General features: G+C 34.7%; 1 protein-coding gene across 6 annotated transcripts in view; it reads left to right on the top strand.

Moving 5' to 3' along the window:
* Window positions 1–15,684, top strand: part of DGKB (diacylglycerol kinase beta) — a 331,647-nt gene that overhangs the window by 122,596 nt on the left and 193,367 nt on the right. For all 6 annotated transcript variants that reach the window (XM_010712729.3, XM_031553913.1, XM_010712725.3 and 3 more), the window contains 3 exons: window positions 1,057–1,131; window positions 11,302–11,387; window positions 12,507–12,596. In XM_010712729.3, the coding sequence (XP_010711031.1) occupies window positions 1,057–1,131; window positions 11,302–11,387; window positions 12,507–12,596 (251 nt within the window). The remainder of the gene's footprint in view (window positions 1–1,056; window positions 1,132–11,301; window positions 11,388–12,506; window positions 12,597–15,684) is intronic.

The raw sequence follows: 15,684 nt of genomic DNA, 5'->3' as shown, positions 1-15,684 counted from the left end.
AAAAAAACATCAGGATATTAAGCAACTTGAAAGACATAAGCATTAAAATTAAAAGCAGATAAATGAGTTAATAATTCAAACCACTGTCATAGATCCCAGAGATATATTCATTCTTTCTGAGCTCAAACTCATGTACTTCTGTGTAAGAAACCATGGAGGTATGACATTGTTATCAATGAAGGAAATTACATTTCTAGTCTTTGTACTGAAGAAGGAAAATATTTGTCTTACTCTTAGGATACATAACCTCAAATTTGTAAAGTTACAGTTTTTGAAATATTTTTTGAAATAAATTTTGAAATATTTTTGAAATAGGGAGGTATTTTACAGGATAGGACAATGTTTTACCTCCTGTATAATTTCTCTCCTGTTATTCAGATAATTTTTAATTAGGTTTACTTCAATTTAAATTTACTTTATGTAAAATTAAACAACAGTTTTAAATATTTTTCATTTTCTTCCCATTTGAATATAGTCTGAAAGAGATGTGAATTCTCACTAGCTGAATCCAACTCTAGTTGACAATAGATTTGCTTTCTCAGGATGTTTTTCAAGCTACAGAGATGTTTTTGGTGGGTTACAAAACCAATTTGTAATTCTATTTGTAATTTTGTGTTAATCTCAGGGATAAATCTCTCCTTTTCTGTGAAGCTATTTTAATAGTAAATGAAGTGCTCTTCCAAATGCTTTTCTTATTCACCTTTTCTTGTGTCATCCTACCCCCTTGTCCTATTTTACTTCTGTCTGTGTGTACAGCATTTGTATTTGTACTGTAGATAGCTTATAGCATTTAATTTTATCCCTAGAATTGTGGGGATTAATTGTGTTCAAATTTATCATTTTATTTCATTGTGTATAAATAAGATCCTGCAATTCAAACCTGACAGTCAACTTCTTTGGTCCTTTGGTTAGTTTAAAAACCAAACAAACCCCACAAAACAAGCAAACAAGCAAAAATCGAGAAAAAAAAAAAAAAAAACCAAAAACAAAACAAAAAAACAAGAACAACAAAACCATGTAAGTAATTTTCTTTTTCTATCTCTTTGACTTCTTTAGAATTTATAGAAAATTTCAGTACCTTTTAAATCCTCGTCAAGTTTATAGTCTTGCTGGAAATGGACCAATGCCAGGGTAAGTCTACAGTTAATATTATTACCAGGAACTCATTTAATGAAATGCAACATAATAAAATGAACAGAGTGAGGCAGATAGAGCATACTTTGAATGTATCAGCACTACAGACCTCTGAATGGCTGCAGAAATTTACAGGTATTATTTATTTACATGTACAAATAAAACTGTGTATCGTGTTTTACTGATAACCAGTACACTGTAAGAACTGTGGTAAATGTCATTTTCTTTGACGTTTGTACTGCTTTTTTAGCAACCTGGCTTATCTGCAGTTTTCTTTTACATCAAAACATTTGTGCATATGCATATGTTTCTGTGTGATACATAGGGTATGAATATATATATATATATATATATACACACATATGCTTATTCTTTTGCATGTCAGATGTGGAATGTTACTTCAGATTACCTTGGCTGAGCTTTCCTTACCCAGTCCATAGTATTTGGAATGTAGGGGTACAAAAAATGACTAGAGTGCCTAGATTACGTTGGCAGTGACATTTTATGGGGGCTCAGTTTTGGTGAGTTTCAGAGATTCAGTGTTAACTGAATCGGTGTTGCAGTCAGTCAGCTAACATGCCTCTTCCATGACTCTTCAATTTTGTATTTACGTGCGTGGAGGGCATTGACAATATATCAATGCCAACTTTTACCACTTGAAATTGTCTCCTTTTAAAGTAGCATGTACTTTGAAAGAAGAGAACAGAACAGCACTGATCATCTCATCAAAATATCTCTGTGTGAATGAGTTCAATGTTATTTAGTTATGTCATTGATAAATGAAATTTTACATCATTGAGAAAAGGTACTGAAGGATATTAGGAGATATGTTCAATATGAGGTTTATGCTATTGTTTATGTATAGCGAGTATCTAGTTTTTCCTTTATTTTTTGAATCTTTGGATTTTAGTTTTGTTTTTGAATTGGAGGAAGTAAAAGGTGGCAGTGGAAATGTACGTTTTGTGCTTTGCATGTTGTATTTCTGTTGTCACTGGTATATTACTGAAAATAATAGACTTTAACAATTTCTGTCAGTGCTGCTTATTTTAAAGCTAAATACACAGGAAATTATTATCTACGAAAACCATCCTATATTAGCTGTCCATTCATGCATTACATTAGACTTAAAATGTGTTGATGAAAGTGAAAAGCGCTCCAACATTTTTTGAAGTCAGAATTCTCAGTGTACATTGTACTACAGCGTGTCTGGTGTCCAACCTGCAAAATGGTACAAGATCTGCTCAGAAAACATAAATAACGAGATGCTTGATTTCTTCCATATCTCTAATTTTATCTTGTACAGAATGTTACTTCTGTTTGTTTATTCAGACATCATTTGTTTTTTGTTACACTCATCTTGAGGCATATGGAAATTTTAAGTGATCCAAAAAGTCAGCAGACTTGAAAAAATACAGAAAGTTATTTCAGGAATTTATAAGAAATTTTGTCTGACATGATAGTTGTAACTGATACTGTTTTACATAGGGCATAATAGAAACGTCATGCTAAGAGATTAAGAGAGCAACTTTTAAAATAAATGAAATACTTGATTTCAAATTAATCTGAGTTCATCAAAACTTAAACAAACAAACAAAACCACCCAGCAATTATTGGCTGCATTTCAGGCTGTAACTGTTATCTGGTTTTCATTATCTTGTGATAAAGGAAAATGTATTTTGAGGAAGAAGCACAAGAGGGCGGTGTTAAGTTCAGACCTGTACTGAAAGCAATTTAAGCTCTAAACTTTTGAACCAGAACAGTGGTTTTAGGAAATATTTTCAATTTCTCTTTCTATTAAGAATCTAAACAGTTTTACTTCAGAGTCACTTTGAGGCAATTTCTAATTAATTTGCAAACCGAGATTTCATTTTATTAAAACCATTTTGGTATTTTTTTAATTCATTCAACAGAAGTGAATAATCCTAAATTTCCAGTTTATTTCTTACCATCACTTCTTGCCTCTGGCAGTACTATGTACTGTGTATGTAATTTGTCCATTAAAGCATGCAGTTGAATACACTGTGTATTTAATTTGCCAGTCTTTGTTTCCCTTTCTGTGGGGGCTGGATTGCCCCCACAGTAAAGTCTGCCCGTACATTCATCTGTCCATTCACTCATCAGTCTCTACAATGCCAGATATGCTGAACTGTCAGTCGAAATGTTACATTTATTTAGTATTCTCATTTGCATGGAACAGAGAGGGAGACAGGGGAAGGGGTTGTACAACATGGAGGTAAATGAAAGTGTATTCCTTATGCCAATTACTATTACAGAATGGAAAGGAATAAATGTGAATTTCTTTTAAAGCATTTATGATTACTGAAATACATTTTAATTGTGTTCATTTTGATTTTTTTTTCTTTTGAACACTGCTTTCAGACATGTATAGTCAACCTATACAATGTTTATATGATTAGGGTAGAATTTACATGTTTTCTGCCTGATTTAACCCACAGATTAGTTATTTAGGAGGATGTCTTTCTAACGATGTGCTGTCAGTGACTGAGAATAGCATCTGTAAGTTTTCTATCTTGAGTTCCAAACATCTGTGGTTACTCCGAGTTAATAATTCTAATTCCCTTTAGTTGAAAATGTAGATAATGGAGGAAAACTAGAGGAACTGGGCAACCTGTAAAAATTCTAAATGTTAGGAGTACTATGAAACTGCTGTATTTTGTGAAAATGTCAATGACTCAGTAATTCTAGGTCATTTGTTATTCCTCTCTAATGGGGGATAGCCATGCTCTTTCACGGCAGTGTGTTGGAATAACGGATTCCTTTGCACATTGCAGCTGGAACAGGGTTAAAACAGTCTTTGCTCAGAGGAAGAAGGGCCACTAGTGGAGTCCCATGTTTAAATTTCTTTGAAAACTGAAATTAGTACTTTCCACTTTCCCCTTCAATATTAATTGTTAAAAATTAAAATAAAAACTAAATGAGTGTTTTTGAACATCAGAACTTGTGCATTTTCCAGTAGATGTACTGATGGGTAGCAGATCAGCAGGAAAATGTTTTGAACAAGCTGACAGGAAATTTACTTTTGCCATCTGAATGTCCAATTACTGAAGTGGATATGTCACCTAGTTTCATAATAAATGTGATGATACTTGGAGAGCTGCAGGGACAGCAGCAAAGACACTTCTTGTAGCTGCTTAACATGTTTAAGCTAAGGTTTCCAGTGCTCTATGTGTCAAGACTCATATACATAATCTATATAAAAATATGTCCATGATGCAAATAAATCACAATGGAGCTGATTTCTGGCATTGATTCTTTTACAACAATAAAAGTTAACCTGCTGCCGTGCCTGAAAACTGAGGAGCTCTCAGCCAAAGGGCAACAATATATATTAAACACTGATACCATAATTAATGGTTTAGACATTCTTTATGTGGGAGCAGAGAGACTCGAGTGAGCAGGAGAAGCCCTGTAAACTCGGCAGCTGAAGGCAGACATAAAAGATACTCCACAGTTACAGACTGGCACAGTTAACAAAGTGACATGAAAATTGCCAGGCTGATACATTGTGTAATTTGTGCCTAGCACCTGTGTTTTTAGCCTTGAAAAGAGTTTCCCTGTTTGGTTGTTACATCTCTATAGGAGTCTTCTACTTTGACAACAACTGTTATTGTGGATTTAATGATCTTCAAGAATCTGAAATTCAGTTACTGTTCACCTCTCAGAGGTAAATAATAGCTGGATGAATAGCAGCCAGCCACAGACCCACATGGCTCTGTCGAGAGGTCACCATTTCCCAAAGGCTTTGTTCCTCTGAAAAGGTTCCTGTTCCCTTAAGTCTATTATTTAAAATGTCTAATTTATGTTATTTTTATACACTATAATAGAAATTATATCCAGTAAAGTTGTATTTCTTTGTAAGTCCCTTAACCATTTAATTTGGAGAGCATGTCTTTTTTTGAATTCTATCCACAAGTTTATATCAGCAGGCCCTTTTAAACCGTAAGTTCTGTCAGCTTAAAAGATGCCCAGGATAGCCAAACTGAATTCCTAGAGCTTGCTGTGTAATTTAGCTGGGAATCTACAGCACCTGGGCCTTTGTAGCTTCACAAAGCAGTAGGCCTATTTTGAAAATTACACTATTTTCCCTGATTATTGGAATTGATTGCTAGAGTATTTCTTTGCTGTTTGAACACTGGGAATTTACAGAGTATTGTGAGAAGACATATACACCAATAATACTTTGAGAAGATAATAACTGCGCAGTTATTTTGTCCTGAAGAAAACCTTGGACCTGATCCATATTTCTTTAAAAGAGAGCATTACATATATATATATATGTTTTTTGTTTGTTTGTTTGTTTGTTTTTCCAAAAGACAAAGCAAGCCAGTGTGATTTATTTGTTGTCTAAAGTTAAGTTATGGTTGTACTGTACATAAATCAGTAGAACTCTGTAAGTCTTAACATGTGAAACTTACTCTTTCATTTTAGCTGTTTAACTGTATTTTTACCTGTAAAAGGAATGTCTGCAATATGCGTAGCACAACCTTCAAATACTGTGAATATCAACAGTTTCTAGTCTAAGCTGCTAAAGCTGTGGTCCAGAATAATTCACCCCTCTCTTAACCATTGTAATTTTTCAGCGGTGAGTCCACCACAACCTGTTGTCTGAAATCTATTTAAAAAGGCTTTGCTTCATCTTTAGCCTCCTTATTACACAGGGTTGCTGGAAAAGTAATGCCTCCTATTTATGTCCACGGAAACCACAGCAGTTACAAGGAGCACAGTAACACTATTTGAAAGAACAAATTCTCAGCTACAAAACTTTATTATTCAACATAGGAACCACTGTTTGCTATGCATTTTTACCAGGATTGAACAAGAGTCTGCATGCCACACTCATAAAAATCTGCACCAGTGGAGGTGATTCACTGTTGCTGCTTCTGAAATATGCCACCCACCAGCTCACTGTGCTTACATCCACTGTTTGGTCCCCATAAACATGGAGCAAGTGTTGATGAATATTGATGGGTGCAAATTTTTATACATGGAAGGATTCATTCCACACCTTTGCTTCATATGCACTTCCATGTAAGACGGCATTCTGTCTTCTCCTTTGCTGCTATCTGCCACATAGCAACAAAATGTGATGAAATATTGGTGGGAAGGTTTAATCTCTACTGCCATACCACCAACATCTGCCTCTGACATGGTAGGCCAACATAATAAAAATAGAAGGCATTATTTTTGGAGTATCCCTCGTAGTTTGCTGTCCAACTTTTGCCTTCTTGAAGTGGTTCCCTTTTCTCAGTCATTTCAAAATAAGCTTTTGAATACCACTATTAAGTATTTTCTGAAATTCACTGTACCTATGCCATCCAGCATCTTTACTCCACTTCCACCTAATATACCCAGCATATATTAATTCTCCTTTCCACAAGTGCTTCTCCTTTCCCTTCTCTCAAACTGATGAGGCTGCTATGTATTTTGTGGGTATTGTACAGGTTAAGAAAATTTCAGTCTTGCAAAGAGCATAAGTTTGACAATGTCATTATTGTGCAGTATCTGTATGCTATTTTTGAGTGCAAGATATGGACTGATATCTACAGTGTGGAGTACCTGACATAAATTATTACATTACTTTTCTGGTAAAATTTCCTCTATAATCACAAAGTTTCTCAATTATCACATGTGATCATATATTGCTGGATGGGGATATATATATACATATATGTATGTATGGTGCATGTATGGTGTGTGTGTGTGTTTTCTAAATATTCCATTATCTTTAGCAAGATAACTATTTGAAATTGCCAGCAACCTTTATCTTAGGAATTCATTAACTGAAAACAAGATTTTCAGCTACAAAATGCCTATATGGCATTTAACTTTTACGTACATTGAAATGTCATTCCTGGAGAGAAATATTTGGCCCTGTATTATGATAACTTGAATTCACTGGCACTTTTTTTTCTTTTTTTTTCTTCAGTGTTTTACTACAATTACTGTGTCGTGAATAATGTCCGCATTATGTACACAACACTGTCACTGAGCACTGTAATGAGGATAAAGTGTGTGGTGTTGTCCAGTTACATGGCCAGCTCAGCTTGTCAGTCTCCAAAAGGAAAAAGTGTGTTTAGCTTTCATTCATATAGTCAAGTAAATAACCATTTGTCAGGGATTGTGTTTGTTTTGTTTGGTAAAATGGTAGCAATGTGGTCAGTACAATAAAGGAGTAAATATTGCAACAACGTAATTGCTTTGCCTTTCAACTTGGTGCTTTCATCTGGAAATTGGTAGATTAAACCCAACATTGTGAATTCACAAATGGACAAAGTTTCCTAGTTACAGGCTTCATCTGGAAGTATCAGATGTCTAACAAATTTATCTAAATCCATTTACAAAGGTTTAGCAGACTAATTTGCTTTGAGCTAGTGGTGTTTGGGGTGGATGTTTACCTTTCATCACTTCCATTCATGCACAGTGTAAGTTCTCTTCCAGTAGTAGTTCACTCATAATTACTGTACTGATGGTAAAGTTATAGATGTCATTCAAGAAAATTTTGATAATATTATTTTTATTTATGCCACACTTTAAGAAAAAACATTTAGAAGTTTAAAGTTTTATGTATTTATTCATTGAATATTATGTCATTGTCTCAAAACCTTTGAAGCCACTGTGAATGGGACAGGAGTTACTAAAAACAAAAAGGAATCTATATCGCTTAAACATGAGATTCTGATGTAGAGATGTTTGATGTTGCAGTTTGTTTTGTAAGTCTAAAACAACTGAACTGGGGTAGTAAGTTAGTTGAAACGGTTGCCATTTTCCATGTGGAAAACAGCAGAAACTCAGTAATTGTCTCTTCCCGAGATCCTTGTATCTGGCAAAATGAAATTATTGGCTGTTATCAATCAGTTTGTTTGTTTTACTTCCAGAAGATGAGAAACTTGCTTAGACTTAAGCAGGTCAACTTTCAAAGGACCTACTGACATGAAAATACTTACTTAATTCTAGGTTTTTTATCTACATGTTTTTGAAACAGGTTAAGTGGTGAGGTATTGTAAAAAGTAGGAGGCAGCAGTTAATGATACAAGAATTTAATCATCAGAAAGGAATTAGATGCTCTTGTTAATTTTGATGATAGAAAACCACATGTAATCACGTGTCCCCCAAAAACAAAATCTGGGGATTGTTTATATCCGTTCAGTAGAACAGGAATGATATCATCAAACAATTTTCCTAGCAAATGTGATGCTATTCTAAGGCCTTAGAATGCAACCATTCATTTGTTTTCTTTCTGTATTTCATTATATTTGTCTTTTTATCTTTTATTCTTTAATATATCAGAAGTGTTGTGTCCTGTGGTAGATGTCAGTAGGAGGAGTTCTGCTCATCCTTCTTGCTGCTTGTTTGCAAGTGATTGAAGAGTAGGTGTTACTTGGCTTACAGTCTGTTTCAGCACAATGTTCCTGTGTTCCTTCCTAGTGCTGCTATTTGCTATTATTTGACTGTTTGAATTTCTGATTTAGGAAAGCTATTCACTATAATATCTATAAAAATCAAGTCTATGTAAAATAATATCTAAATATTATCTTAAAAAACAAACAAAAAAAAGGAATTTTCTTATAATGTAGAAATAAAAATTTTGGTGAAACAGAGCTTTTGCAAGCCAGTTTTATCAGTAAAGACTGAAGCAAGTAGGATGTTCAGTAACTGCCTCCTTAGTGTCCTCTGTTGCCAGTGGGCCCACATTTTCCTCAGACTTGCATTTGCTATTGATGTACATAAAGAAGCCCTTCTTGTTTATGTGGCATGTATAGTATACTTATATAATGTTTATGTGCACAAGTATTTAATATGATGAATATTATAACTTGTATTTGTTTTGTGCATTTATATTTCTGTATTTTTTATATTATATATATATTGCTTTTACATTTAAACTTATAAAAAGACATTTGCATTTAATGCTGTAGTATGAGATGACTTGTTTGGGAAATTCACTGCATATGCAAACAGAATGCACCAAGGGAAATATGAATGAATCTTATTGAGAATTTGTTTGACAATTTTGTCAAATTCTTCAGTCCTCTATTTTTTTCTTGGAAAATTATATTCTTCTTGATGAAGATTAAGTATACAATCAACAGGAAAAGATTACTTTTACTCATATGGTGAGGATGCCTGCTTATTAAAAGGGCAACTGAGATTTAAATCTACTCTCTGCCTATCCGTATTAAAATTAATGTCAGCCCAATGCTTCTGTGTTGGGTTTTTTAAATTTCTTTTCTTATTTTCATTATTTGTGAGACGATTTTTGTTATCCTTGCTGTTTGTTTGTGTGTACATGTGTTACTTTTTTTCCCCAGGCTTTCTTTTTAATCTAGTATGTGTGGTGGAAAGTGCTTACGTATTAACAGAAGTTAGTACCCTACCCACACCTCTGGACTATAATTTCATTTTTAATTAATCCAAAATACTTTCAATAGTGGAAGTAGCGTAATTAGATCTGATAACTTTCTAAAGATGCAACACATTAAGTCAAAGTGGGAATGCTGGTGATGGGAGGCATTTATCTTCTCTCCTATTCTTATGACGTGATGGAGAACTGCACCTGGGGGCCAGAACAACTCACTGCTCACTCTTGTAGTGATGCAGTGTAACTTCTAGCAGAGGCACACGCGCTTATTAAAAGATAAATTCTCTAAAATTAATTTGGCAATTCTCTAAAAGTAATTTGGCATATGACATTTTGGATCAGAAAAGATCTTTTAGCAGTTGTCCTTCAAATGTGTGAAGTAGAATTTAAAGGGTGAGAAGAGCAAAGCTGAATTTGATACAGAATGAGTAAGCATGCTTGAAATATTGTACTTGACACTTATTGGATATGAGCTCTTCAGAATAAAGGAAATTAGAGGGAGTGGGACACCGATTTGTTGAACTTACTAGTTTTGCTTACCCTGAAATTCTGGTCTGGAACTAATTTAAAAAGTTGTCCTGTGATCTTCTACATCTTAGGTTTTTTGTTGTTGTTGTTGTTGTTTCCTATTGGACTTTCTGTTTTACACACTCTTCTTTTTGTCTGCAGTTTTTCATTTGGTCTTGATTTTATGAGAAATGTATAGCTTTCTAGAGACAAAAGCACTATTCTGTGTGCAGCACTAAAGCGTCATATGGAAAATAGCTTGATTTAAATATTATAAGTTATTCTGTAGATTTATTTGTGTTTAATAATTTTTGCACATTGTAATGATTGTCCATTTACTAGGAGACTGAAAATTGGAAATCTAATCTGATCACCAGCCTGTAGGATATTCATTATGATGTCTCTGAAACTAAAGAATATATGTTGAAATACATGCACACATATATGTAATAATTAAGTAAAATGACTGTAAAGTTTCTGTCTAGTCACAGTTTATGCATAATTTCAGCATATGTCAAAAGCTATCATCAAAAAAAAAGTTTTAAACTAAAAATATTTCACCTTTGAAGTGTTTTAATATATCCTCACTTTTCAGCATTATGGATCATTGATATTGTATGAAGTGGATAATTATGCAGTGGTACTGTTTGACACTCGGTGGATGTGGAAGCAGAAATAGCTAGGGAAATATTATCAATGATATCACACTTATAAAATAGTTTATAGCATGATGAAGTGGATGCATTCAATCTAATGCTTACACATTTTGTATTAAACCACAGTGCAAAATTTTTTTCGTTTACCCCAAAATGCTCAGCTTATTATGTATTAGTGTGGTATCAGAAGTATGTCATTTTTATATGCTTTTGTAGACAGTACCTCACAAGAGGTGACTAGTATATTTAGCCACCTAAGACTTTTCTTTCTAGAGAGACTACATGTCCATTTGCTACTCATTAACCAGAAACTGTTTTCTGACAAGTGTTTGAAACAAGATTTGAACTAAGACAAAAATTTGGATTAGCCATTAGGTCTAACCTATTCCTAATACCAGTGAACCATAATAACTCTTAGATTAATTTCTTATTAAATTTATCAGGTAATTCATTGTTGGATGATATTTTGTCTTCTGTTTAAAAAAAAGGAATACGTGGTCAGAGTTGATTATTATTTCAGGTGTAGGTTTGTCAGGTACTGTCAAATGAAATGTCATAAGCCATAAAATGTATGCACAGTGCATTTATGTTTATTAAATAAATATCTTCATTTACTGTTTTTAGGTTAAATTTTTTTCGAGATGTTCCTGAGTTCAGAGTACTAGCATGTGGTGGAGATGGGACAGTAGGCTGGATTTTGGATTGCATAGGTAATCAACATAGTTTACATATTTTTGCAGGATTCTTATATTTTACACTTATTACTCTTAACTGTTTATCAACATGTGGATGCAACTATTTGGTACAATGTGTTGTTCATTTAATTTTTTGAAACATCATAATTTGAGTCATATTTATTTTAAAGGATATTCAAATTGTAGAGGATATTCAAATCCCTAGATGAGTCCAATGTTTATAGCCCTGAAAAAAATTACAGAAGACAAGAAATTTGAATCAAACTGCTTTAATTTTCTAAGTCTGTTCCCTATACTGAAACAAATCAGCTACAAAATTTCTGTTTATACTCCATTATCCCATAATGCAGGTAATGAAATAACAGTCCTTTGAATAGAACTGCTATGACAGACATGTAGATGTATAAGCTGTGGGGTATGTAATCATTTCAAATAGAGTTCTTTCAGTTTGTTGGCCATAAATTCCTCTGTACAAGTAATTAGGAAGGCTCAGAGGTTAAGATGTTAGAGATTTTAACTTCCCTGTGCTTATTAGGGAACACATCTCTCACACCAAAGATTTGTTTATTTGGCACTAGAGAGCCTGCAGAGAAAATAATGGGAAGGTAAGACAATGGAAATGAGAAAGAAGATGGAGTGACCAAAAGACTTGACAGAATGTTTGGATAATGAATATTAAAAATCATGGGCTCTTTTATGAGAGGTCTAGACCAGAAAAGCTATGTGAAAAGGATGTCATGAAGGAATGGATGACAGCAAATGCATATTTCTGAATTTACTTGTTTGTTTGTTTGTTTGTTTTAAAGGAGGGAGGTAAAATGTCCTTTTGCAAATACAAGGTCCTGATTGTAATGCTCAAATAGCTTTGAAAATTGTAAATCAGTGGACAACTTTTAATTCTTTGTCCTTGTGATAACGATAATGTAAATTAGGATTAAGGATTGTACATGGACTAGGGAATGGACTGCACAATAGAATGACTTAATTAAATGCTTGTTGAGTAGATAGCGTGATCCCATATACAGAGTATATATCTCTGTCTTTCAGTGAAACAAAATGTAACATGGTTACTATATTGCTACCAAACAATTAGATTTTTGTTCCTTAGATATGTTTTTCATTCTTTATTCACAGAGAAAGCAAACTTGCTTAAGCATCCTCCAGTTGCAATTCTTCCTCTTGGGACTGGCAATGATTTAGCAAGGTGTCTGAGATGGGGAGGAGGTAAACATAAATTAAAATACCTTGTATTATGTAATTAAAAAAGAAAAAAAAATAACTTTTGCATCAAAGCCTACTGTTAATGTTTGGATGTCTCTTTTATGATGTATGTAAAGAACCACTATCATCTTTCCTCTTTTTGGAATTAGATGTCTGTAAACGTTATATGAACTGTTTTATAGATATTAAAGGTCATAATCACTCTTCATACCTTGTTTGTAGCTTCTGCTGACACCAAAAAAGCTCCAAGGTATAATGAGAGTAGCATATAGGTATTTGTTTAGTGTTTTACCATCTGTATTGCAGTTATTTCTTTAATCAATGAATTATAAAGAAGTGTTAAATGGATGTTAGTTGGGGCTGTTCTGAAAGGGTTACTGAAAATGCTTAATGTTGGGCTTGGAGTGGTTTTATTTTTTTTTTAATATTTGTAAATTATAAATGAAAAAATAATGTCTCAGCCTTAGACTAGCTCTTTTGATCCACTCTCCTTCTCTTCTCCTACGGAGGACTCCAGACAATCATTGTTTTGATGGAATTTATCAGGAAATGAGAAGACAAAGAATGCTGAAAGGATAATATGGGTAAAGTCAGAAGTTTAATATCCTTTGCATCCTTTCCTGGATGTGTGAAAACTTATTCTCAGCTCCTCCAATAACTGATTTCCATCCAGGATTTGCACTGTATGGTAAAAAAAAAAAATAAATAACGCAAAAACTTGAAGGAGACCTGAAAAAGGAAGTCGTAGGCTGTCTTCTTGATAACTTCCTTGTAGGCCTTAACAAACAGGTATTAGGCCCTGCAAAGCCATCTCTTCTCTGGGCTAATGAAGCCTGTCTTCCTCAACTTCTCACAGAGCAAATGCTCTAGTCCCCGGTCATGTTGGTGGTCCTCAGCTGAAATCCCTCCCATTTATGTATGTCCTCCTTGTATTGGTCTGGTCAGCTGTGCTCATAACTGTGTGCACTCTAATTGGTGAACAAGAGAGGAATTTCACTTCTCAGGCTGCTGGCTCTGCTCCTGTTCATTTGACTGAGAATACTGTTGGACTACTTTGATGCCAGGCTGTTCTGTTAGGTCATATGCAACTTGCTGTCTGCCAACACCCTTGGTGCTTTTTCAGCAGAGCTGTTCCTCTTAGTCCATCCCAAGCCTGTATCATTACAGGAGTTATTTCTTCTGTTGTGTGGGATTTGCTGAATTTAGCAATGATTCTCTAGCGTGTCAAAATTCCTTTGGATATCATCCTGCCCTTGAGCATCAGATTGTATGTGACATTCTCAAACTCAAGGAATGTGCGCTCCAATATATCATCCATATCACTGATAAGAAAAAAAGGTTCAGGTCCCAGGATAGACCTCTGCAGTAATTCAGTCCTCACAGATATCCACAGAGAGCACAGCCTATTAGCCACCTCTTACTGAGCTCAATGATCCATGTTTTATGTGTCTATCTAGTTTCCTACACATCCAGACTATAATGTTCCAACTTAAATGCAAGAGTACTGTGAGAGACAGTGTTGGTTGACTTGCTGAAGTAGAGGTAATTAATACCTACATTTTCCTCCTTATCCAAAAATCCAATCATCTTATTACAAAAGGCAGTCATGTAGGTTACCAACCCTGTGGTAAATCCATGCTGATTGCCTTCTCCTTAATGTGCACAGAAGTGTGTTCAGAGCAAGCTTGATTGTGATTTCTTCCAGGGATCAATGTGACACAGTCTCTCCTGTCATTCTCCAGATTGGTTTTTTGGTCTTTTTGATGAGAGATTGAGATGTTATGTTTTTCAAGTCACCAGCGACACCTCCCAGTCATCTAACTTTTTCATAAATGATAGACAGTGGCCTTGCAAAGGTTTTAGCCAGCTTTCTCAAAATGTTTATATGCAAGCCAGCTGATTTCATGAACTTGCCTATGTAAAGTATTCAAACAATCCCTGCCTCAAAACTCATACTCTGCAGGTTATCTTTGTTGTCCCAGGCCTCCAGGGAACTAAGAACAATGGCTTTATTAGTCAACTGTAGCTAATTCATTCTGTAGCCTTCAGCACTGGGCTCCTGTCTACCTGAGTTCAGCAGAAAATGAAAGTTCTGTGTTTTTAAAGCTTTAGCTCATTATTTCTGTCATTATTTGCAACAACAGCAACAACAACAAAACTTTTCATTCAGTATGCATACTTCCATTTTCTTAAATTCGTTCTCTCATGGGGAATGTTTTCTAGATACTTACTCTCAGGCACTTGCCAGAAATTCTGCAGTATCAGTAGCGGGCACATGAAAACTTCCATTGAGTTTACTTACTGTGGGACTAACTCTGTGCCCTGCCCTCGTTCTTTTTTGACTAATTATTTTGTTACTCAGTAATGATTATATGCAACCTACCTGATTCTGAACTACTGTAGTGAGCAATGAGGGTGATTTACTGTGCTTCTGAACCCTTCCATTTCTTTTGGGAAAAGGCTGATGATGACACTTTCTGCCCCCTCGAAAAAAAAGAAAAAAAAAAAAAAAAACAGCAATAAGTAAGTACTAGTTTTGATTACATTTGATTATCTTAGGCAGGAAATATCCTTCCTTTCAATTCTACATATTTAGACAGAATCACAGAATTGCAGGGGTTGGAAGGGACCTCAAGGAATCTTCAAATCACACTTTTCTTCTAAAGCAGATTCCCTACAATAGGTCACACAGGTGTCCAGGCTGGTCATGAATATCTCCATAGGAGACTGCACAACCGCTCTGGGCAACCTGTTCCAGTGCTCTGTTTGTATGGAACTTCCTATGTTCAAGTTTTAGGTCATTACTTCTTGTCCTATTGCTATGCACTGTCGAGAAGTGCCTGGCCTCATACACTTGCCTCCTGCCTCACTTTAGGTATTTATAAACATGTATCAGATCACCTTTCAAGTCTTCTTTTCCCCAGTCTGAACAGACCTGTGTTTGTCCACCTGTTCTCATATGGGAGATAGTCCAGGCCCTTAATCTTTGTGGCCCTCCTCTGGACTCCTGGGAGATCTCAGTCTTTTTTGAACATTTAACTTCTATTTTTCTATTTTGACTGATTACACCTGGACTAAAAAAAAAAAAAAA

The sequence above is a fragment of the Meleagris gallopavo genome, chromosome 6 (genome assembly GCF_000146605.3).
Source record: "Meleagris gallopavo isolate NT-WF06-2002-E0010 breed Aviagen turkey brand Nicholas breeding stock chromosome 6, Turkey_5.1, whole genome shotgun sequence".
Lineage (NCBI taxonomy): Eukaryota > Metazoa > Chordata > Aves > Galliformes > Phasianidae > Meleagris > Meleagris gallopavo.
Note: the sequence above shows the minus strand (reverse complement) of the source record. Positions and strands in the feature narration are given on the sequence as shown.